The following is a 25,724-nucleotide window of genomic DNA, read 5'->3' as shown; positions in this document are numbered from 1 at the left end:
CGTACCAGATGGTGAAAAGCATCTTTCATTAAGCTCTACCGTTAGTGATGGCTTCACGCCTGGGAATGGGCTGCTTTGAACTCCCGCACGCGCAGACAAGGATATTTCATAGTAGGTCCTGACGCAATTACTAAGCTGCTCTGTACACCCCTCCCAGGACAACGGCACAGAGAAATCGCAGAGATGATGGGTGAATAAGCCCCTATATCTATTCTCTGCCTTTACCTCTGCAACTACCTGAGAAAAAAATATGACTCATGGTCCTGTGTTATCATTTGCCCATTCTTTCAGATTTTATTCTGTACCTCAAAACGGCTTTTCGTAATTTCATATAATGCTGATTCACATCAAGACCTGTGTCTTTTGTTGTCCTTAGCTTTCGGCAAGAAGCTGCAACTCTGATTTTAACCCAGAATAAATACGAAGCAGCCTGTTTTCCCTTTTACACAGAGTCAAAAAATATCACCCGTACCTGAAAGGACATATACCTAAGTACTGAAATGTAGGACTTGTGAAAACTGTCGCTGTGAATTTATTCCTTATAAGGAGTACACTCCTTCAAATATTTTGAAGCTTTAACTCTCCAAGAAAAGGAAAAATCAATGGTGAGACCTCATTTGCCAGAAACTTTCCTAGGTGGCCTCTTTCTCAAGGAAGAAAACATTTTGCCCCACATACTACATCTAATTTTAGGTAGACAATCATAAACCAAGGCATCTATTCCTCATTCACATTTCCCCTCTAAATCCAGGTGTTTTCTTTACTCCAGGAACAGCTCAGAGAATACCACATAACGCGTTAGAAAAGGTTAGGGAAGCAGGCATTGCTCTCAGTTTTCCTAGCACGCCGCAGGAACCGAGGCCACGTTGTTACTTACAAGCAAACTGAAGCTTTGCTTCTCTGCTGACAATCGTTCCAAACGGGTTTGTTGCTACACACTGGTACGTTCCAGTATCTTGCGTTTTATTGGGATTATTGATCAACAGGTTGCCTTCCACCACGCTGTAGCGGTAATCCATACGGATGTCAATACTGGTTCCATTTAACTTCCACCTATAGGACAAAATGCCAAAGTTAAATTCTGCTAATATTAATGGATACTCTTGGGTATTTGAAAATATAACATGTAGTAAATAAAGACTTGAAATGTCTTTGACTACTTATTAATAAAAAAAAAGCATGAAAATTGCAAATTTCCTGCACAGCATTGAAATATTCCAGTATTTAACCGAAAGAGCAATATCCTTGACACATATTTCAGTCTCTGATATGATTAATATTTCTGTCGTTGCTAGTGCTGCTGCTCTTTGGAATTAATCATTTTGCAAAGTGAAGTCCCCGAAACAGGATCTTTAAACCCTTGGAGTCCCCTGAGGTTTGTTTTCCTCTCCCAGCTCACTGGCTGGCTGTTTTTAAATTTAAGGAAATTCACTCACAGCAGATGTTGTCACAAACCAGGGCACAGAGAAACTCCAGCAACTCTCATCCCCAGAAGCCCTTGACGGAGCACGGGAGGCAGCCCCAGCCGTGTAGCAGCTCCCTTTCCCAGAACATACAGAGGAACAACTTGAATTTGTTCACATGAGTGAACCAACAGAGTTTATTGCACTAAACAGTCGGTCATGTCAGAAGACAGCACAGTGGCTGAGGTCTGATAACTCTAATCGGTTTCAGAGTGGCATTTACTTTGGTGAAAAAAATGAGAAAGGCAGTAAAGGAAAAAAAAAGCCAGCAGCCTAAATGATTTACAGAAGCACTGTGGTAGTATGGCATCTTTTTTTCTAAGGATCCCAAAGCAGTTGCTGAAGTTGAAAAAAAAAATTTTTGGTCCGTATTTATGGAAAAGGATGGTTAATCTGGGAGCCAAGACTATTCATAATCCCTTTCTAACCTTTTGGAACTCTTGGCCAAATTTTGCAATTGTGTGGCAACACATGGCAATTTCCTGACGCCCCTATTTTTTTTTCCCCCTGTTCTCAGCATTGTGACAGACTCCAGGGGCATCACTGAGTTACACTGCATGATACACACAGGAGAAGGGCTCTTGAGGGATACGGCTGTAGCATGGAAATTGGGCTAAAGAACACTTAAACAGGCAACAAACCCAATGGTTGGTCTGGGATTTCCTTTTACTTCGCAGCTCAGCTTCACTTTCTTTTCCTCTGAATCCAAGGGGAAGATCACGCTGTTGGGCTCCTGAAGGAAAACTGGCCCGTGCAGTGTGTTGTCGTCTGTGTTAAACAGAGGAAAAACGTGACAGATACTTGATGGAAACTCCACATACCTGGTGTTAAAACATAAAATAGTTTCTTAGCAGCAAGAGGCCATGCATCATTCACCCTAGAAAAGATGTGATAATGACAGGTTTTTTTAGAACAGCCAGATTTTTTTTTCCAAAAGCCATTGAACCTCACATGGAGTCAGCATTCATAAAAACATTTGTGCATTAAATAAAGCACAGATTGAAACTTTACCTAAAGTTCAAACAAAGGGGAAAAGGCATGATTCCATTGTGACAGCACAGCTCACTTGAAATCAGAATGCTTAGTTTCACTTTTAAACACTAAAATATTTTCTCTGTAAATTAAAACCTCTCATTATTAAATGTAGCTACAGAAAGTAAGGGCTTTCTGTCTTTTAGCTGAAAGGAAGGAGTCTTGCTTTTCTCTGATCATTTTCTGTGGGGCAACGAGCAATCGCATGGGCCATCAGGGTGCTGCTGCCGGTACAGGCGGCTCCCTCGCTGCCGAGGGCAGGGACACGCGGGGACGCGAGCATGGACATCACTTTGGCCGTCAGGATGGATACGCAGGAAATTTGCAGGTATAAGAGGTCAGAGGAGAATGAATAAGTGAAATATAAAGATGATGGGATGTACAAAAAAAAAAAAGAACAAAAAGGAATGAAGAGAAGATGATGCATCTTTCCGCTGGGAGGAAGGTGAGAATGAATGTGAATAGCCCTCCTATCTCCCAACACTGGAAATCAGTTGGATTTGTTAGGGACAGAACAATAGCTCTTTACTCCAGGGAGAAAATTCTGTCATCTCCACAGAAGGATTTCAGAGAGACTTTGCCAGAAAGATTATAATGGAGCAACCTCTCCCCCAAGTCTCCTCCTTCAGGCACCACCACAAAAGGGAACGCACTAAGCATACAGTCGTATCAGTTGTATTTATCTTTATTTTTAATTATATGTTAACAATATCTGACTGAGACTCATCTATTATTCAAAACACATTTCACATAATCTCTAGCTTTAAAATTATACCTGTGTGCAAGTTACTGCTGCTGGCAGAAAAAGATAATAATAACCATAAAGCATACAGGGCTAGATGATGATATCCTGACTTGTTTCCTGGACTGAGGGCTGCTTCGCTCCTCAGTCTCATTCAGTGTAAGAAAGAACATTACAATCTGGACCATAAAGATCATAGCTCTGAGTACTGTATTAATGGGACTGAAAACAAAAGAATAAAAATACATTTTAATTTGTTTAGTTTTCTAATTGTAAAATACAGAAGCTGTCCTGCCACTCACGTCCCATGTAAGAGTCGCTTCAAGTCCCATAGGCAAGGAGCTTGATCGTGCTGGGACAGGGACAAGCCAGAGCATCCCAGCTAATCCAGTTAGCAAACTGTGCTGACTGAGACATGTGTTGCATCAGCTGCGTCATCTGCTTCACACCCCACAAAGGAGTCAAGACACGCTATGCTGTCGTTCGCAATTATCGTGTGATCATTTATACTGATCACACCAAGCGAACGGTCAGGTTCTTGGTCCTCCTCCCATCATAGCAAAAGACACCTTGCATTAAAAAGTAGACAGCTCATCTGCTTGAGTTGGGAAACAGACACACAAGGGTCCAAACGCAGACAGAAAACACGTCCCCACATGTCCAGGACATCACTTCACTGCAGGATGAGGGCCCAGACTGCTGTGGTGTCGTGTCTTAGGGTGAGACGTTGGCCTTCAAAGTGCAGTGAAACTGGTCCGTACAATGGCACAGGTGTTGGACAGGGAGTTACATTTGTAAGAAACATTACAACCTGCCTTTATCATTACTGAGCAAAGTACAGTTTAGAAAAATATCATCAGACACGGAAGACAGAGAACCACAAAAGTCACAAAAAGGTTTTCACATAGGTGAAAAAACTAAAAAAACTTCATTTGCCTAAGCTAAAACGGAAGCCCACATGAAACCCCTCTCCAAATACTACAACATCTACTGTTGACACTGTTAAACGTTCAAGTTTTACATGGCAAAAATGTTCTGCCCTTCCTGTCAGCCAGCAAGAAGAAAAGCCCTGGTGCAACTTTTTGGCTTTCAAGAGACCAGTGTTAGGTCAGGCAGGGAGAGGCTCTGAGAGCAGCTGACAGCGTATCAGAACATGAGAGGAGGAAAAACCTTGCAACACTGGGTAGATAAAATTATTTTGAGTGCTTTTCGTCTTTCTCTCATTAGTGCCTGTGTACAACCACGATAAGCAAGTCTGAACCATTTAATGTCCAGCCTGTAGAGCTCTTTTGCTCCAGTCTAATGAGTGATTGAAATCACTGCAGCCCAATTCCCAATGCAGTCTGTGACAAGAGCTGAGTCACAGTACCTTGCAGAAAAGGAGGATTTGGTTCAAAGAACACTAAATATTCACTAATAAATAAAACAAATGGCTGTCTAGATTCTTACAGACAGAAAACTAAAAGTACCTGTACCCTATATCATCCGTTTTTGACTGACATACAATGCTACTCCTTACACATTTGTTACTGTCCTGGGAAAATATAATAAGTAACCTTCCCGGACAAGCTAAGTGTTGAGACACTCTCCCAGTGATAGATTTTATTTTTCTGAGTTACATTTCTTTTCCTCGAGCCCGAAATGAGTTAACCCAGAATAAACACTGAGCTGCCCTCAGCTTAAGACAAGTTGCAAACAAGATTGGTTACCAAACAGCACTTTTTTTTTTTTTTTTTTTTTTTACCTCCTGTCAGATGAAACAAATGTACTACTGCTCTGGGTCTGCTTCCTTTGAGAGAAGTGTATTTCTTTCAGCGAGACGCAGGATATAGGAAATTTCAGTAGATTTCACGATAAAAGAGATTTTTAAACGCAGTACAAGGTGGATGCCCATATGCTGCTGGACAGAATGTGACAGATAATTCAGAAGAACATTCTGCTATCCTAGTTTCTGCTGAAATATAGGTTGTTTTTTTTTTTCCCTAGGGAATCACAAAATCTACTTAAAATGTCAGATTAATTTAAACACATTCCAAATGAAGCATATTTTCTGTGTCCTTCCACCACCCTGAACCTGAGAGCCAGCAATCCAGAAGGACGCTCAATGCTTGTTGTCTTTCTGTGCTTTTGAGGAACTGAAACACGAAGAAGGTCAAATGAGGTTAATCCACATGAACAGGTGAGGCCATGCCTGTTCTCTCTGAACATTCAGCCCGGTGATGGATATCGTTACCTAAATAGAACTGCTTTAATTGCCATTGAAAGTTATGGCCAATTTGAGAGGAGGTTTAATTGAATATTCCACACTTTAGGGAAAGATAATAACCAAACTGAAGAGAGAATTCTTGGAGTATATCCAGTGTAAATGATAAAAATCCTTCCCTTGTTTGCTGCCGAGGGAATTGGTTTCTGCTACGTACGCTGCCGTGTTTTTGTACAGTGCTACAAGCTGGTATTTCTTCAAGACAAAACTGCACCTTGGGAAGAGCAACTCTTCAGGAAACTGGAAAGTGAAATGGAAAGGACAGCTCAAGGGCATCGCTGATTAACACAGCAGCCTGCTCCTCAAGGTTAGATAGCTGCATTACATCCTCCTGAGCAGGGAAAGATCAAATTGGCTGGTTCACTCTAATTTTTTTGCCTATCACTTCTATTAACATCAACCGCACGCACAAATGGTGCTAATGGCTTTGAAATGATAAGAAAGAAATTTTTACACCAGATATTCCTACTAAAAACAATTCTGGAGAATTCTTAATGAACAAGACCTGCTTAAGGTGCTTCCCACACTGAAGCAACAAAAAATGTGTTTCCAAAAAAGGCAATTTTAAGAGTCCTGTATGAAGCGTTATTTCTAAGGGAAGCGCCTCGTAGCTCCACATCTTCGGAGACAGTCACCCCGTCGGGCTGCTGATCGTTCCTGTCCACCACTGCACTGTGTTGACCCACACATTTAAGAACGAATTAAGAAAGAGAATAAACCAACAAAAATCACATACTTTAACCAGGAGCAATGGGAGCAAGCTAGGAGGCTCCTTCCTTCTCATCATCACCACCGCATAAGCTGCACTTTCTGCAGATTCACTGTAATACTCCGCGCCGTGGGAGCAAAACACCCTCCAAGAGATCTTGTCAGAGACTTTCCCTGCACGCTTGCTGCCAGGCCGAGAAGCTGGATGAGCAAGAGAGCCACCACCTCTCTCCAAAACCCCTTGCAGCACCTGCCATCCAGCTGCAGGATTGGGCTTTTGTTTTGTTGCACCCTTCAAGTCTCCAAGAGGGACCACGAGCCAGATGGCTCCTCCCACAACCACCTCTCTTTTCTGACTTTTATTGTCCAGATCGCTGTTGTACAAAGTACAAGTGCAGTTAAAGTGGAAAGCCATGCCTGACAGGTGACATCTGACAGGCCAGCATCTGATACCCGAGTTCAAAAGCAGTGTCAGCTACTCCTCAGAGACAGCAACACAACCATAAAAATTCAGAGGCTCAGAAGACAGGAAGAAATAAATCTTCACTCTCCTAAATGCCAGCGTGGAAGAGCTCCAGAATTTGAAATGGAGACAGTAATGGTCTGATGACTCTATTTACGAGTGATCCGAGTATCTGGAGCGGTTTGAATTAGAGGCAGGGTTAAACACATCCACCTCGCCGTGAGCGTGCTCTGACCCCCGTGGGAAGCCCGGGGTCCATCGGTTAGGGGAGGTCAGGACCCAGCCTGCCAGCTGCTTCCGCCCAGGCCCTGTGACGCCGGAGCCAACACGCAAATGCCAACCGCGGGTCAGGCTCCAGCTCGAGGAGCTCATCTGCGAAGCCTCTCATTCAGCCTGTACCGCAGCGGTATCGTAATTTCACTTATTTAAATACCACATGATTAATTACAGCAAATGTCAGCCAGTTAGCACTTTTCAAATCAAATGTTGCTACCTAATCTGTACAAGCAAAAGCAAGCTTTCGCTGTGCCTCGTCTACTGGGTCTAGACAGCCAGGAGGAGGCGATTCCCAATGCAGCATAATGAGTGACTTGTCCTACGACAAAAATCTTATTTAATAGAACAAAATTTGTGTTCTCTTAGTAAGTCAACAGCATGATTATGATCACAGATGTTCTCTTCAGCATATGATAAAAGTACACTTCTCCGCTACCGCAGAAAATCACAAGTTTCTTCACCAAGCAGACTTCTCCCTGAGTCATCCCAGCTGACATCAGGAAAATAAACAGACAAACTTGCACTGCTCTGGTAAGGATGCTATCAGCCCATGATAAAGCTATGAATAATTAAGACAACAACAGTAGTAATTGTAATAAAAATACAACAGAAGAGCATCGGGGCACCTGCAGGTCCTCTGCCAAAAGATCAGTTACAAAAGACAACACAGAACCGGCCACCGGCTCATTAAGGATCAGGTTATTTCTCAATCCCCAGTGCCGAAATAGTAGAAACAACAAAAGGGATATTTTTGAAAGGTACTTTAAAATACATAAACAAGAGTTAGGCTTGTTCTGATGTCTTATAAGTTCAGCTCTAGCCCTGAGGAAATCATTCAGCAGAGGTATATATCCAACACTAGAAACACAAGATTGTGACAGGAAATTAAAATACTGTCCCTACCCAGCACAATACACTTATTGTTAACACTGGGCAGTAATAAAATAAAAAAGAAGCACATTTTTCTTCTTGAGGTAACAAAGATACACATTCTGTTTATAGGAAATGAATAATATCACAGTTTCATCACGGTTCTCAAAAGCTGCTGCATAGCACGTCTGTTCTCAACGTGTTCAAACAAGTTCTGTCACTCGGAATAAGGACACTAAACCCGCGTTATCTAAAAACCTACTGTAAACGGTTTGTTTCTCTATTATCTAAATAACGATCTATGAAAGAAGTGATCAGCCTTGTCGTGCGCATTCATCTCTCAGACTTGAGCTGTGACCAGAAATCCAGGCTCCAGGGTGCCACCAACACATAGCTGAACCGAGCCCAGGTTGCTTGCTGGATACATTTTTCCTTGGTTACTTTCTTCATTCTCCCCTGAGGCCATCGCTATAACAACTCAAGGTTCTGTGTCATTACTTAATTGGTTAAATCTGCTGGTTACAAGAACAAAAACAGTCACACACTTGCATTAGCTCATGTTTCTTTTGTTTCACCAGTGTACACATAGACAAAATTATTCTAGGGACCAAACACCGGGGCTACTAAAACCCCTCTGTGAAAGGAAGTGAAATGCCAGGGATGCTGGACATCACCCGCAAGGGCTGTGCTCATTCACAGAAAACTCCCTGCTGCGCACTTCCCCAACCGTACCTGAACATCTTGAAAATGGCACTTGCCAATGCAAATGTTGTCGCTTTGTCGCTCTGCTTTTGAATACCATGGGTTTAAGAACTGAGTTCAGGGCATCTCCGATGACTGGATTACACAGAGCCTTAGATGAAATATTGGTGTTTAGTGTATTTCATGGGGTTTTTGGTTGGTTTTTTTTTTTATTTTTTTTTTTATTAATTCTTTCAGCTCTCAACGGAGCAGGTCAGTCAATAACAGAGAAACTGTGAGGACTGTTCCCAGGGCCTACAAGTCCTAACCGCACCTGTCTCTCAAAGCTGGAAGCTGATACTGGGCTGATTTTTTTCCATCTCTGTTGAAAACAAGTCCTGGACGCAATGGGAAAAGATGGGCAAAGACTGTGGTTCAAGCGGGAAATGGCTTTTGCATAGTAAGAGATCCGAATCTGTGAAATTCGTTCAGAAAGCTGTCGCCAGCATCCTAGACTATAAAGAAACCTTTGTATTTACAGCTGGTTGGTGCGGCATTGCCTTGGTCATGTCTGACCAAGCCCCAGAACAGCACATCACTGCAGTTACATTCAACCGCTCCTTCCAACTCCTCCCGAAGCCTGCAGATCCCTCCAGCGCTGGGTGTCTCGTGTGGAGACGATATTATAAATGTTTCAAAGGTCTGTACTAATTACCTATTGACTTATTAGTAAAATTTAAGGTGCTGATATAATTGCTGCCTTCCAAGAACACATATCGTTATTGTAAGGTTTTCAGTTGTCCTGAGTATGACAGGGAGGATAAAGTGGATATAAAAAAAAAAAAAAAAAAAAAAAAGAAAAAGCAGAAGTAGTAGGTCTGTCTGCATATTTTAAAGCCACGTATTTCCTTTCTGCAATACCTCCCGGAACTTCAACTGATTTTAATCCTTTGTGTAATAAGGAAGGTGTGTAAAAGTCAGGCTAAGAAACGCTATCCTCCCCCACCCCACTAGCGGACAGTAAAAAGTCATGAAATACTCATATCAAAAAAGCCTCTTTCCCTTAAAATCCTGGAGCCTTAGAAAAGAGAAGTCCCTGGGGCAATAACCTATAATCTCTGTATCATCTATTGCTTGAAAACCAAAGACAACTCTGGCAATGTGTACAGGCTCCCAATTGATTGAGGAGCCCAGCTCTGCAGAAACCTTCAAGGTGAAAGGAACTCTCTGGCACGTCGCTTCAAGGTGAAGCCCATTTTTTTGGTTTTCGGTTTAAGGACACTGACAGAAGTAAAGCTGATTCCTGCCAACCTTTCATCTGGCTATTTACAGAGAAATTCAAGCAATGGATTCCCTTCTCAAATATTTGTGAATAAGCAGATGAGTTACCAGCACCTCGCGAGTGACGCAGCACTGCACTCGGGTAGCAGCGCGCGAGGGATAATCGGTCTGGCACACTTCAAGCAAAAGACTGGGGAACTTAATTTGCACTATGTCACTGGCCAGAAAATGCACGTACGGCGGTTCAGTTTGTCAACGAAGCACTGTAAATCTGCTTTGCTGGGTCACGGGCACACATTTTGCAATTACAGCAAGAAAACACAGTGCTGTGTACAAGAGAATACATCGGAGATGACTTTGACATTTAGTTGCACAGTATTAAGAGAAGCCATGCTGAGAGCTGTCGTAACAAGCCCTTACTTACGCCCGGAGCAGGCAGTGCTGCTGAGTAATTATGGGAATACCAGGAACGCTTTTTCCCAGGAGGAGACCAGCACTCAGCTAGCATGTCTTACTGCCACCACACAGGCAAAAAATTTAAAAAAAGATGACCAAAGCAGAGGGTAAACCACCGGTTTGTCAACTCCACACACAACACGCACACTTCTCCTTGTCTGCTTGGGTTTGCCAGTGTTCGCACATTTCTGTATCCCTGGGACAACACTGCAATAGGACAGAGGTGGTGGAGTTCCATCATCTCCTGTTGGAGCTGTGCCTTCTCCAATGTCAGCCATCTGAAGGCGTAGTCAGGTGCAGTCAAGGTGTGCAGCTTTTATTTCATTGACAACTCTTTAACAGAGCTGAGTGTGTGAAAGCAGAGACTGTGCTACCACAGCCATGGGTCTGCCCATCACTGAACGCTTGGAAGAATGAGGTACCTGTCTCTCCTGGACAACTTCAAAAATCTCTCCTGTGGTGCGCTCTCTGCCTCTGGTTCCTCTGCATTTGCCTGTGATTCTGCAGAAGAGCTATTTTATTTTCATCTAAAATAGCCTAGACTGTGTTAGATGCACTCCGTTTAAATATCTTCAAAAAATAATTCTGACCTGGCAAGCCTGTTTTAAAAAAACCTGAAGAATAAAGGTAGTGTCCATCTAAATCAAGGCAGCTGGAGTTGTTTACTTAATTCTTTCAACCTTTTAAAAGCATACAAACTTTGGAAGAAAGAAGCTGCTTTTCAGAAAGATTTTTTAATATATAAGGGCTACTTTGAAAAAAATAAGAGAAAAGAAAAGGCTGAATTAAATTGTTAACACATTCCAGGGGAAAAAAAAAAAAAAAAGCTCAGAATTTGCAATTTTTCTAACTGAATTTCAATATAAAGAAAGAATAAGAAAAGAGTACAGGGGAGAAGAGAACAGTTTCTTCCAAAATACACGCACATCTGCAGCTATTAAGGACAACACTTGTTTCTTCTCAAGCCCTGGGAAGGCTTCAGGGACCACCCCACCTGTACTTTGGTGGTGGAGCCCTTCATAGCCCCCTCCAAACTCCTCCACTTGGGATACACGTAGCTCCCTACATCATACAAAATTCAACAAGATGTTTCACACGTGGCTCCATGTGCAAATACCTGACGTTCAGTAACGTGGGAATAAGGTGAGCACAGGTTTTGCGTCCTCTCTAGCACAGACTGCCGGCACAGAAGTCTTTTAAGCATTTTCCTCATTACAAATCAGCATTTTTGTTACTATTTCTAGGAAGTTCAGCCCTTGCCTTAAGGAAAACAGGCAATATATCAACGTAACAAATTACAGCGTAACCAGAAGAATGATGAGAGAGGAAAATCTCATGTTTGCAATGTTATATGTTTATATTTTTGGTGCAAAATTGCCAGCATCACCTTGTAACGGTCTCTGGCTGCCTTGGATACAAGTCTGATAGCATCCTGAGTACCTGGGGTTTAAACAGAACCAACTTATTTAGGGAAAGACAATAACCACTCTTTTAAAGTCATACAAAGAGGCAAATCAAAGCCACCCTTGCAGTCACAGCTGTACTGCACACCCTCTCGAAATGTGCCAGGCATCGCGCTGCACTGCGTGACGATGCTGAGCAGGCTCCTGGCCGCGGACAGGAAAACCTCACCAGCTCTTCCCACTGCTGCTAAGGCAAGAAAGCGTTTAATCCTCTAAACAGGATACGACGCTATAATCTCCAGATGGTTACGTTACATAAAATGGATTTAAGGTTTTTGAAGTCTGCTGTTGGGACACCAGGCTGGCACCTCAGCTGGTGTAAATCTCCAGAACTTCACTGAAGTCAGTGGAACTGCACGAATTCAGGGCACACTGGAGGAGCTGTCCTTCAGTATTTTTTTAATTATATTTTTTTAAATGTTTCTGTAATCCTCAGCAGAGGAAGAACACAAAGTGTTCCCGCTCTACAGAGGGCGATTCCCTGCACAGAGAAGCCGTGGGGCACCGGGAAGCTGCTGCGGCTCCGGCTGCCGGCATGCACCAGCCTCCGGTACCGCGTCCCGCTCTGCGCAGCCGCCCCCAGCACAGGGACCTGCAGCACCCACAGAGACTGCCCAGCTCTTTCTGAAAGTCACCATTTATCCCCATTTATTCCGTTGGGTCACCTCTGCAGAGGGACCAGACCTTCCCACGCGCATCTGGCATTAAAATTAACACCACTGAATGCCAAATTGATGGGCAGCTTTAATAAAGTTCCCAGAGTTCAATCCGTAAAACATCAAAAGAGCAACCGCGAGTACAATTTGTACAACCTGCCCAAGTATTCCTTTAATTTTTTAAAATGTTATGAACTTTAAGTAATGCAGCAGGGAAAAGATATTAGTAATAGCTGTCAGAAACCTGACTTTTATGACTTCTTACACTGCAACCTGGCACCCCCGAAAACTGCTCAGATCGATGGCATTTCTAAGTAAAAATTTTTCCCTGTCTGGTACAACACAACAGGTTAAGCTTTCAAACATTCTCTGCTCACACTTCAGCAGCAGCGTGGTGTGGTTGCCCCAGAGGCAGAGTTGATCTTGAACGGTCGATTGAAACCTCCACCACCCCGCGCAGCTTTGGGAAGAGACGCTCCTTTTTAAGGTGTTTCTTATAAGAGGAGAAAACTGCTCCTGGAAAAAAAAGAGTCCTTAATGCAATGTAAGGACATCAAAGACCAGCAATTACCCGGCCCATCCAAAGGATAAAATGTCACTTTTATTTGCTTATGGAGACATCTGGTTCTTCACCTGGAGGATGCCAATATTTCAAACACAAATTATCCAAAAATTATCCAAAACATAGTGACTTATGAACACGTAATTCAGATTAGACTTTGTCTTGACGCAAATAGTATTTTTCTAGCAACTATTCGCAAAATAGTGTCACCATAGTACATACAATGATCTACCACACCTTCCAAGGTGTTCCCACTACCAGGGAGAAGTCAGGCGAGTAGCAGGTGGCAGCAGCAGCATTTTACGGGAGTCTGTCCTCTCCGCGTGCCCGCACGGAGAACTGCCTGCATCCTATCACCCAGGGGCACTGAGGATAAACACGAAATAATTGCATCTCCGGAGATGAAATATAGCTGGTTGCCTCTTGTTTTGCTGCTAGACAAAGGACATTGCAAAAAGCTCTGAAGCAGTGCACTGCAATAAAATGATTACAGAGATAAAAATCAAATCCAATATCAATAAGGAGAGTAAGTTAAAAGTCAAATGGAAGGGAGATGACATATTTTTTTTAAGAGAAAGTAATCTGACCAAGCTTTATTACTTTAGTATTAAAACCCAATTTATTTTATTGTTCAACATGAAATTATATGTTTTACTGCGTCGCTGTGATCCAGTGAAATAAATCAGCCACTAACGTCCACTTATGCCAAACCAACAAGTCACTGAAGCCTTTATAAAAAGTCATATATTAGAACTCCAGTGCAAACTAATGAACGTTATCCTATGCTGTGTTTTACTATCAATAGCCCAGAATATCAGGAAGATGCCAAAATAGTGAGGCAAATCATCTGCAGCACTTCGGCAACTGGGAGACAACCAGCTCCAGGATAGCATTTGCAATTTTTCTTTTGGTAAATCACATGTCAGAAGTTAAAAGTGAGAAAATTAATGAAAATCATACAATTTCATTCTAGTGAAGAGAAGTGTTAAAGGGTAATCGAAATAATGTGCACTGCTTCAGCAATTTTTTTCATTACAATTAAAAAAAATAATAGCTTTCTCTGGTTTGAAGACTAAAGATTACGCGGGATTGAGAACGCACTAAGAACAACCTCCTGACTGTTTTTTTTCAGATGTTTCAAAGACAAAAAGGAATTTCTATAAGCAGCCTTTTATCTGGAACAGAGAGCTCTGGTTTGAAGTTCTTCAGGAAGTACACCGCCGCCCTTCCTAACACCGAATATGCAGCCAAAGTAATTAAACCCAGAACAGCTCTTCACCAACGGCTTTGGTAGCACTCAGCTGTCTCGTTAGCGCTCTGTTCCACCAACAGTAAGAAATCAAAACCACGGAGGAAGTTTCTCTTGACCCGTTTGCTGCTCAACCCGTCGGACCTGAGAGTGCTTCAAACGAGAAGTGCCAGTGCTCGCAGCATCGCGGCTGCCGGAGAAGTTTGTAAGAGCGCCGAGGAGGCGGCCAAAAATAGTTCAAAGACCCGAGGATGAATGTGTTTTTTTTTAAACTGCTGCCTTTTTGAATATGCAAGGGATGGAAATAATACTACATAATTAATACATACGAGAATATATAACAAAAATAGTGCTACGTTATCTGCTGATGCACATTAGCAGCAGCATTACTGTGTAATAATATAGCGTGGAAGAAAGCCCCCAGCCAGCTGGATAAACAGGATGGCTTCCTTCATGTGGGTTGGACACAGCGGTGGCTTCATACTACAAGCACATTTGTTACCCTCAGACCTTAAATACACACATCCTTCATTCCTCAGTCACAATCCCCCTCATCGAGTAAGATCTTTGCCGAAGTTGGAAACGTAAAACGTGACCTAAACCTGGTCTTGTTTATTCCACACCACCACATCCCTTCGCACCACCGTGCTACGCAATGTAGCTGTTTACAAAGCTGGATACTCTACCACCTGGAGAATTTTGCTCGTCACTCACGAACCAAGCCCACGGCAGATTCACCACCCGCTGCCGGCGCAGGCAATGGCTGTGGCTCCCTGAAGAGCGGCTTCAAACACCATCCCTGCCTTGGGCATTTGGAGCTGGGGAAGCCTTTGCCTCAGAATGAGTCCCAGATTCTTCAATTGCATTTTTTTTTCATCTCCATCATCCATTAGAAAACTATAATGGGTTCCAATGGCAATCTAACTTGTTGACTGGATATTGTGTAACTTTAATTAGGATTTCAAAGAATGTACCTGAGCTATGCAATGAAAAAAAAAAATTTAAAATGTATTTTATACACAGTTGCAGCCATTTGCAGCCCAGAAACGACACCTTTTGCCTGCTATAGTGTAAGTGAAAATGCAGCCCTATAATTAGAACAAGAATTGACTGCAACAGTCAAGCTGTTACAGTCATGTGTTAAATGCTGACTTCACTGACACCTCAACAGGTTTCTGGTCCTTGCAATTAACGAGATTTTTTTTTCCCTATATTAAGTCAACTACTAATTAGTTACTATATCCTCCAACAAACAGACTTAAAAGCTTGTAAGTTGGGGTTATTTTTGTTAGTATTGCTACCATTTTAACTTTCTTGTCCTTTGAACTTCTATGTAAATTGTTCCTTAACTCCTTACTCAGTACAAACACCCCCTTCACTTCTCCCACGTAAGCAAACGCATGCTGGGTTATTGCCACAGCTGTATTACTTTGCTTACCTCCAGAAAATAATTGCAAATATTTTAATACTAACGAACGAATGTGTACAGTGAAAAGGACACCGTGACCATGTCTCTATGCATGGTAATGCAGTAAATACTTCCCTTAAATATTTCTCTAATCCCACAGAGGATTTTTTGCATCCTGCTGGGTTTATTCAGTGGAAAACCAGCAAGCGCCTTCTTAAACAAGCCAATGCTTTCCTCCTGAAGAAGAGGAGACCGACCAAGATAAGCAGTTGGGGACAGGATCCATGCCCCATGGCATGTACCCCACACCCTGCGTGGGTACCGGCAGTTTGCTCGGAAAACTCCTTTCCACCCCGTGCCCCCGGCAGGTCCCACCTCCACTCCCCACAGCTGTTCCACCAACTTCCAATTCACAAAAGCAAAACCTCTTTAGAACCAAAATAAATACTAATCTTAAATTCAATGTACCCTGACAGCAAATAAGTTTGCTGTGCTTACTTCAGCATGAATAAAAAGCCCGCAAGGAGACTCCTACATAAGAGTATATTTACAAGTTCCATTACCCACTGGAGAGATTGATGCAATAAACCTATAATAAAAAGCCTCGTGTTATGGATTTCTCTAATGTTTCTTATCAAACAGCCTGTATTATCTTGGCTTGTGTACTCAATTTAAAATAGGTTTTCAATAAGTGCCTCAGAGCTAGAGGTCATTTTCACTCCGTTCTCCAGCGCGCGGGGATGCGTGCTGTCTTTTCCTGCCCTTAGAAACCAAAAGCTGTTCGTAGCTTGGTCAAGCACGGTTTACAAAGCAGGCAGGCGGAGAGATTAGAGAGAACAAGCGAGGGAATATATTATCTCTATACCTATTCACACCATACCGCTATGCCAAAGCTACTGGGGCACTGGCCGTGTTACACTGTTTTTATTAGGAAGCAGAAGGGTGTAGTTGCTCCTCATGACATAAAGCCAGCACACAGAAATTGTTTTGCCACCGGTTGTCACCTTGTTTGTATTTCACGTCATCCAGCTGCAACATAGCTGGGGTGTTTCCCTGTGTCCTGCAGGCAGACTGCCCTGGATCTGCAGCTGTTACTGCACTTTTTAGGTGGAAATAGTACAAAATGGCACAACAAATGCAGCATTTGGAGATGCAGGCAATTGCTAAGCACTGGTATCTTTTTTTTTTTTTTTTCCCTCGGCACCAGATTTAGCTGATAACCAATAGCTGCTAATTAGGATCCAATGCATTTTTCCTTAGGATATATTTCAAATCAGTGCAACGTAATTATGGTAATATTTTCCTCATTTATTAAATCATTTAAATACGTTATTTTGTAAAATTAATTCTTAATCCCTTACTCCGCAATGCCCCCTGCTCAGTTGGAAGCAGCTTCATGGACCTACGTACGCCGATTTTTTGTTCATCTCCCTTTCACTGACACAATTTCTGGTAAAGCCTCTTGAACTAACTATTCCGTCCCAGTACGATCCATCCACTGTCATCACGGAGTGTTTTTTCTCCGATTTCAATGAACATGGGATATGCAGCCCAATTGTCTACTGATGTCAAGCAGAGAGAAAGAAACCATATGGATTTTTAGGCTTTGTGTGTCAACTGTTTGTAATCATAGAATCATAGAATGGTTAGGGTTGGAAGGGACCTTCAAAGGTTCCCCTTGTAATCAAGTCTTCCTGTCATTAAATATCCAATAGTAGTAATAAAAGCCCACAACTCTTATACAAAGAGAATAAAAGTGGGTTTTTAGTAACAATTAACATTTTGCAGAACAAGCTGCTCAAAATGTTGAAATCAAATAAAAGCTGAGATGTACAGTTAGGCAAACATGCAATAAAGTGGTTGGGAATTAAACTGAAATCAAGACCCTTAATTTTATGAGGGCAGCAGATCCTCTGCCATCGGTCGCATTGTGACAAGGGTGGAAGGCACTCGGAGGGGAGCAGCCAGCTTGCCATGAGAAAAGGTTAAAAATAGGTACACTATTGTACATCAAATTGATGCACTGGAGAGATTGCTTTTTTTTTTTTCCTGTGTTATTTAATAGCCTCTGAAAGGGAGAGGATGCTCAGGACCAAGTTTTAATGCCATCATCTTGAACAAATTATAATAAAAGAAAATTCAAATCCTCGATAATGTAAGTGTTTTTACCACTAATGTGAATCCAACCCTAACAAATTAAAACAGGAAGAATTAATTGGATATGCAAATAAGATTATTCAGTATATAAATCTAATTACATACCAATTTGCTTTAACAGCATGAAAAAGAAAAAAAAACATTCTTTGTAAATTAATTGTTTTAAAAACCACCTGTAGCACAACAAAGTGGAAAGGTTGTATCTTAAAGGTACTCATTGTCAGCACTAATAAAAGAAATAATTTGGAAGATCTCCCGAAGAGTACCTTTCTAATGGGCACCCTGCTTAGTCCTCTGATTTACGATATTCTGTTATTGGTTTTCAAACACACACCAAAACACTGCCTCGCCTTCTGTTTTCCCCTCCAGCAAGAGATCCAAACACAACAGGTTGATCTTCAAAATACGAGGGGACTCCAGTCACAAACCCTGACTTTGCTGAGCTGGGGCAGACTGACACTGGTGCCTGACCACAGAAAACCAGTGACACTGACTCTGCAGACTGGGGTGGCACCAGAGCCACCACGGATCTTGCCAGCAGCGATCATTCACCGCGCTCATACCCATCCCTTTCAGGTGTCTCTGTCACCTTTAGAAAACAAAAAGGGACAAAGGAGTAATTAGCAGAACACCACACTGCAGCGAGGGAGATTTCTCCAGGGGAAAAGAAGCCTGTTAATTTTGAGCCTTTTGTGTCTGAGAAGCAAATTACACAGATAGTCAATTTACTTCTTTGAATAAGTACTTGTCAGTAAGAGTAAAAATCATAAATGAGATCACTGCAATTGATTAAGACACAGAATAGCTGATGCCGTAATTACTGCCCGGTGTGCCATCTCTGATAAAGGGTCCCAATCACCCGTTTTCATTGACTGTACATTGAATTTTGTCATGTAGCTCTGGTTCCTTGATTCACAAATTGGCCATCTAAAATGCGCTGGTCCACGGTTATCCGTGGGGGTTACTTTGTACCTGGAGGTTTTTGAAAGCAGCAGCAGCTGTATCCAGACACACTGCAATCCCTTTACAGGCATCGTCTGCTCCATCTCCATAGGTGACGTGGCTCCATGCTGGAAACAGAATAATCACCGTACGCACCCGCCGCAGCCTTACTTCGGGTGAAAACTAATGTGATCTTCAATATGGCTGATCCTCCCGCGAAGGATGCGCGCCGCAGAGGATTACGTTTTTATTGCTATATCACAGCTTCTTTAGGGAAATCAGAGAGTGTTCTAATTAACCAGCCCCCACACAGCCACCCCTCCACTCCTGCTTTGAGTGCATGTGCTGAACCATAAACACCTAATTCTGAGTCACATTATCAAGCAGGTTGTGGTTATGCTTATCCTTGTATGTATTCTTCTTGTTTTCCAGTCCAACACACACACAAAAAATGTTTTACCAACATGTATTTTTTTTATTGCTCACATTACTGAAAGAAAAGACTCAAAATTCCTGTAGTTTTTCTTTCATCCCTCTGCATTTTCAAGGGGTACTTAAAAAAATAACTTTTTAAAAAATTGACTTTTAAAGAAATTTGTAAAGCCTTGTCTTTTTCTACAATTTCTCTGCTGCTGGGGAAATCTGAGCTGATTTTTAATGGAAACACTGAGATTTACAAATTAGCACAGCCTGACACCTCACACTTTTTGGCACGTTCCCTTGGGCAATTTGGTCCTCCACCCTTGTTACTGTTTTCTCACTGGGTTTGGTTCTTCACCTCTCTGCTTTTTTGGGAAGCGCAATGAATCAAGCATTGATGACTCTCTGGTAGAAGTCCAAACAAGCAAACATTTGTACACAAACATTTTCATGACCATAAAACAGTTGCACAACAAGCAGAAATAAAACTCTGCTTCCTACAAGGGCAATACAACCCCAGCAAACAAAATCGTGCTCCTACCCACAAGAATGCTTTGCTCTCCTGGTGCTCTGTCACAACGCGCTTCGCTTTCCTTGCGTTGCCAATAAATGCAGAAATTTGGTGAACAGAGAGGGGTTTCTCTTCACTTAAAGTCTCTGTACAGAGTTTGTTTGCAGCATTTACTGTATATTTTAGATTGTCTTAATAATGAAAGAGAGTTCAAGTTGAGCATTTTATAGTTACAGAGACACTGGCGAGACATTTGTATGGTTTAGCAAACGCATTTTTCATTTCAGGACAGGCTGGATGCTAACACATTTCTATAGTGACATTAATACGTATTTTATTCCTTTTAATGCTATGTGGGCAGCTGCACAGGAACTAGTGAATTTACATGAGATCTTCTGAAGTCTTCAGAAACAACTTAAAGACTTATTAAACGACAACATTCTGTCCACAGCAAACAAGGACTGCGAGGGACGAGACGCAACTCCTGCAGAGTACGCCAGCGGGGCTTCCTCTGCATCCTCGAGTATGATGGCAGAAAATGCTTTGTTGTTTTCTCTTAATTTTTCCACTTCCCCACGGGCTCAGTGAGGCAGCTCTCAGGTGCGTGCATCTCATGCCTACGCTCAGAGCCTCCAAGCACCTCAAGGTCCTCAGGCACCCGCGCTCCTCAAGTTCCTCACGCTGTCCCTGCAGCCCCAGTACACGTGGAGAACTTGGAGCGGCACAACCCCTGCTACCGGTGACAAGGCCACATGCACGCCCAGCAAACAATGCCCAACAACCCCGGTGCCGCTGCTGCACCAGCGGGTCACAGGGACCAGAGCCCGAAATACAGAGCAGCCACCCAGCCACCACACCCCAACACCCAGAGCCCCTCTGCTGCGCTTCCAGATGCCCCAACTCATTTTCCTCACACACAAAAAAAAAGCTTCTGAAAAATGTAAACAGAATTAAATCAGGCAAAACCACAATGAACATTAATGCAAAACTTCAGCCTTTTGGACTCTGCTTTCCTACAGGAAGCTATTTTTGCCAGAATCTCTGTCCTGGTAATTATTGAGCACACAAAGATCTCAGCTCTTGTAATTTCACTGATTTGGACTGGCATGTTTTATTAGGTGACATACATAAAAAAAAAAAAGGCATTTTTAAAGCTCTGCTTTGACATCTCTCAAATTACATAAAATCCTTGCTAACTGCTGTAATGGTAACTGCTATGTTTCCCCATGTCTTCTCTTAAATACTTTTAGAAGAAAGCAGTAAAATGCCAGAGAACATCTACACTTAAAAATAAGAAGAGGTGATTAAGTTTTACCAGTAATTGGATCTCACATTAAGAAAAGTTAAATTTAAAAAAAAGTGTTAAAAGCCTCTGCCATCGTTTTAAACACAACACCTTGCAAGAACTGTGAACGCTGCTGCTGACTCCGATGTGTAAGACCTCGCAGGCTAACAGCCTTTCACAAATCAATCCTGCAAAACACTGACAAGCACATTCAGCCCGCGTCGTCGAGAAAAAACAACGCTACAAGCACACTTTGTACACAGCAAGCACGTTTAACAAACAGCACAACCACACCTGCACCGAAACACCGAGTTCAATGGGCGATGCAACAAACCGAACTTGCGACTTCAAATAAAATTTTAAAAGTTTGGTTCAATATCACTTAAAAATCAATAACGAGAAACACAGAAATTGGATTACTTCCTGCAATGATGCCGTTAGAACGTCTTTATTCCAGTAATACCTTCCAGTGCCAAGGCGGAGGTGAAGATTTCTCCTGCCCAAACCCCAGGTCAGATTCTTGCCTTTATTTACCTTGGTTAGGCAACTCCTGACCTTTTCAAACTGTCCAAGCAGCACTGTAACATCAGGACTTCATCCCACAGACACGCCATGCTCCACCGGCACACGCTACAGATGTTTACAGCTGCATGCCCACATGAAGTCTGTCCCAAGCTCCTGCAGCCCTGCCCATGGTTTCCTCAGCTCCTGCCTCTGGGCTGCACCGGTTTCTGACTCCGCTCGGGACGGTCGCAACGCTAAATGCAACAGCATGCTGAAGACAAGACTGGCCTGCTTTCTCTCTCTCTGAGTTTGAGCTGATTCCCGATGACATTCATAGAGGGAGAAAGGGTATTTTGGTTTTTTTTAAAAGCAGGATCTCATTGATTTTCAATGTCATTTCTACTCCAGGATGGAATTCACCATTTTGGGGTGAGAAGAAATACAAAATTTTGACCCAACAGACAATTTGTCAACTCTTGCTGACAAAGCACTTTGATCACACAAGTGAGCTCCAAAGCCTTCACCAGTATAACATCCAAGTACCCCATTTCCTGCACCCTGTAGTGTTTGAATTAATGTAATACCTGACAAAGGTTGCTGTTTCAGGAGGAAAGAATTGCATGCTTTGCCTCACACACATCTTGTCCTTTGCATTCATTGGCATGCATGGACATTTTAAAAAGGAGACATCAGCCACGTGCTTTAAACGTGGTCTGGGTTATGAAGGAGCAGCTAAAATGGAGTGCAGAATGCTTCTTCTAGTGCTTTTCAGACATGGATATGATTTTAAGTAATTCTACACAGTCTTACCTAGTTTGTACTACACACGTACAGTACCTTCTAACTCCTCTTTCCTCCTAAGTAACTTTGGCCGGCTTTGCAGCGTTCCTCTTGGCACGCTTCGGCAGCGCGGATGCTCGGCTCGGTGCCCTTGGCTCCCTGTCCCCAGGCCCCGTGATGCAACCCAGGCTCACTCTTGCTGCTTCTCCCTCGTTGCCATTTCACAAGTCCCAGTAATTCCTCGTTCATCCACCACTCCTTCTCGCAGAACAAAACATGTTTGTAAACAAACATCCATCACAGTTGTTTGCACACTTCTGTATTTTTATTCCCCTCGACCTTTTTTTTGCTCACTGCTGTTTTGATAAATACAACTGTGTTTGAGTAACCATCATCTGGTGCTGCACTGCAATTAGCACCAAAAGGGGTGGTAAATAATTACAAGATTATTTAGTGATTCATAAGCTGCAGAAATGATTTAGCTAGTGGTGAAATACAGACAGAAAAGCAAGACAGAGTAAACCAGAAGAAGGACAGCAGAACGTGGAAATCCTGTGTCATTAAAACACAATGAGCCAGCTCCTCAGCTGATTTAAACTGGCATTCTCTGACAGAAGTCAATATAATGACTTGCACTGTTGGAGGACCGGGGTTATTTGTCAGGTCTGACAAACATTTTCTTCCTCAAGCGCTACAGGGGATGCAGGACTCTGCAGGGAGCGATGGGGAGGGCTCTGCCAGGCCATCCAAGAGGCCGTGTTCCAGGTGAAGCATCTTTCCACAGCACAGAATCATGGAACGGTTTGGGTTGGAAGGGACATTCAAGATCATCCAAGTCCCAACCCCCCTGCCCTGGGCAGGGACCCCTTCCACCAGACCAGGTTGCTCACAGCCCCATCCAACCTGGCCTGGAGCACTGCCAGGGATGGGGCATCCACAGCTTCTCGGGGCATCCTGTGCCAGTGCCTCACCACGCTCCTAATGAATAATTTATTCCTTATGTCCAGTCTGAATCTACCTCCTTCTAATTTAAAACCATGACCCCTTGTCCTATCACAACAGGCCCTGCTGAACAGCCTCTCCCCACCTTTCCTGCAGCCCCCTTTGGGCACTGGGAGGCCACTCTCAGGTCTCCCCAGAGCCTCCTCTGCTCCAGGCTGAACAGCCCCAGCTCTCTCAGCCTGCCCTCACAGGAGAGGTGCTCCAGCCCAAATCTGCACCAACTGAAGCTGTTTATCTTATGCCACTCACATCAGCGCTGATCTCAAGTGCTTGCGATACACAACTCCGCATAAAGATACTGCGTTGACCAAACATCAGCAAAACATCTGTTGCATGCATCAGTGCAAGCTCAACATTTACCTGTATGGCTGGAGCTTTGACAAATTATAAACTCACGTTACAAAGTCGCTTCCTAGTTCTGGGAGCTGGTGAGACAAGCATATTAAACGAGCGATAAAATGCAACTTAATGGGGTCGATGTTAAATTAGTTTCAATTATCAAAACCCACTTTAACAAAATGAATGCTTGGCTTGCATCCAGTATTCACATAATTCACATGGGAAAGTGCTAGGTTCTCTCCCCTCCCGCTAACTGATGGCACATTGCTCCTTTGCCTTTCGTTAGGGAATAACTTCCATATTCCATCCGAAGTACATGAACGTACCAACAAAACCCAGAAAAAAGAAAACGTACGAGTTCATGCAGAATTGCAGTAGAGATCAAGAAATATGACTGTAAACTTGATGGAGCAAAGACAGTATTAATAAATTTTGGAAAATTCTATGCAGATTATTTTCCAATTAGTTGCTTGATGAGTGTTATCACAAGGATATCACAACAACTAAGAAAATACAGAGAGAACCTCTGCTTTTCACTACGACAAGAAGGGGACATAGGCTTTATAATGTGTACCAGGCTATTTAGATCTCGAAAGTAAAAAAAGCCAACATTAGTTGGCTTAGACCCAGTGCCTGCCCCCCCAACACCACTACCCACTATCACGTATGGAAAACATGAGAACCTGCACAGTTTTTCCAATTTATAAAACAAGAGACATAGCCATTACCAATAACTGTCCTTGACCACTTGACTTGAGAGCTGCAGTTGGGCTTTCTGACTCAGAAGAGGCAGCATCTTTATATTGCTGCGGAGAGTATTTTTATTACGGTTGAGGAATACATATTTCAGTAACAGTTTGATTACATGCTGCACTGCCTTTTAGACTTGTTTTCTCTGCTTAAGTACTTCAGTATTCCTAATCCAGAGGACCTGAATAGAGCCAAGACATGCAAACATACACACAGCTGCAAAACACCTTCCAGCTCGCTTCCCACATCCAGGCGCCCTGGTTACAACAGGACCCCTCGGGCTGTCCTTCAAGACCCTATGAACCCTGCCCACCCTCAACTCTCCCTTTTTTATGTCCATAAGAGATTTTGGGGAGTCTCTTTCAATCATTCTTTCAGAGATGTTAGCCATCATTTCCATATGGGCAGATACACCACTCCTCAGCCTGCGCTCTGGTCTCACATCTCTACCTCTTTCATAGGTTATTTCTTCCCTCAGGAAGAAAACTGTGAGAACAGAGCTTTTTAAGTCTTTTTTCCTACTTTTAAAAACTTTCATTATCAGTAAGTATCATCCCTTTCAGCGATGTCTGCAATTTGAAAGTTACCTGTATTTACTTTCTCTGGCTATGGTCATGGTGTACTTGTGCATCAACCAAAAAGAAGTCTGGAGACCACTGACACACTACGGGCATTAGATCTGTCATGTTCAACAGGATTGTACAATCACAACAAATGTGCGAGATGAAAGAACGCGATACTTCCATTTATTGCCAAATCACCGCAACCTGGACTTTAGCAGTAAAGCTCAGAAATAAAACAAAGTCGTCATTTGTTTCATATATAACTCCCCATTTAAGGGACATTTTAAAAAATAATCTGATGTAGGTTACTTGACATTTGGAAGCAATTTTTCCATAGCTGAAGAAGTGCATACTTCTCATCTTCATTCCACCCATGCGTCCAGCCGCCTCCTCCAGCCCCTTTTTATCTTGCTGTGTCTTCTGCATTACTCCCTGCTTTCAGATCCCAGAAAGCCCAGCCATCAACCTCCCTTCTTTAAAGTCCCTCTTCAGATGTTTTCTAGCAAAACCCACACAGTGTGAACCCAGAGAAAATGCCGTTCCACGTGGACTGTATGAAAAATGGAAGGTGAGTGAATGCTACAGGAATAAAGCTTGATCCGGCTCTCAGCGAGCTTTTCATGTTGTCCGTTTACACAGACAGCAAGCTTGCAGGGGCAGGAATAATTTATTCTTCCAAGTCTCTCTGAACACCCATTATATTATCTGCTTTTCAAAAGTGAAACCAACCATCATATTCTGAACTTTGTCAGAGAGCTATTTTGCAGCCATGAAATGCTTAGAAGGTACAAATTAAAAGATGGTATGGCAGGTATTTCAGAGGCAAAGAGGAAGCCACCGAAATTCATGCCGTACCCAACACGCATCAGAGTTGAAACAAAGCTTTCTCAGATGTACT

General features: G+C 42.8%; 1 protein-coding gene across 3 annotated transcripts in view; it reads right to left on the bottom strand.

The window, feature by feature from the left end:
* LOC104482062 (contactin-4) overlaps positions 1-25,724 on the bottom strand; it is a 321,299-nt gene that overhangs the window by 112,041 nt on the left and 183,534 nt on the right. For 2 of the 3 annotated variants that reach the window (XM_086755278.1, XM_086755277.1), the window contains 2 exons: positions 2,105-2,231; positions 878-1,053 (listed from right to left, as the gene is read on the bottom strand). The exons of the other annotated variant lie outside the window; for it this stretch is intronic. In XM_086755278.1, coding sequence (XP_086611404.1) covers positions 878-1,053; positions 2,105-2,231 — 303 coding nt within the window. The remainder of the gene's footprint in view (positions 1-877; positions 1,054-2,104; positions 2,232-25,724) is intronic. 3 annotated transcript variants of the gene reach the window in all.

Source organism: Chlamydotis macqueenii, chromosome 10 (assembly GCF_036417535.1).
Source record: "Chlamydotis macqueenii isolate bChlMac1 chromosome 10, bChlMac1.mat, whole genome shotgun sequence".
Classification (NCBI taxonomy): domain Eukaryota; kingdom Metazoa; phylum Chordata; class Aves; order Otidiformes; family Otididae; genus Chlamydotis; species Chlamydotis macqueenii.
This window is presented reverse-complemented; position numbering and strand designations above follow the sequence as displayed.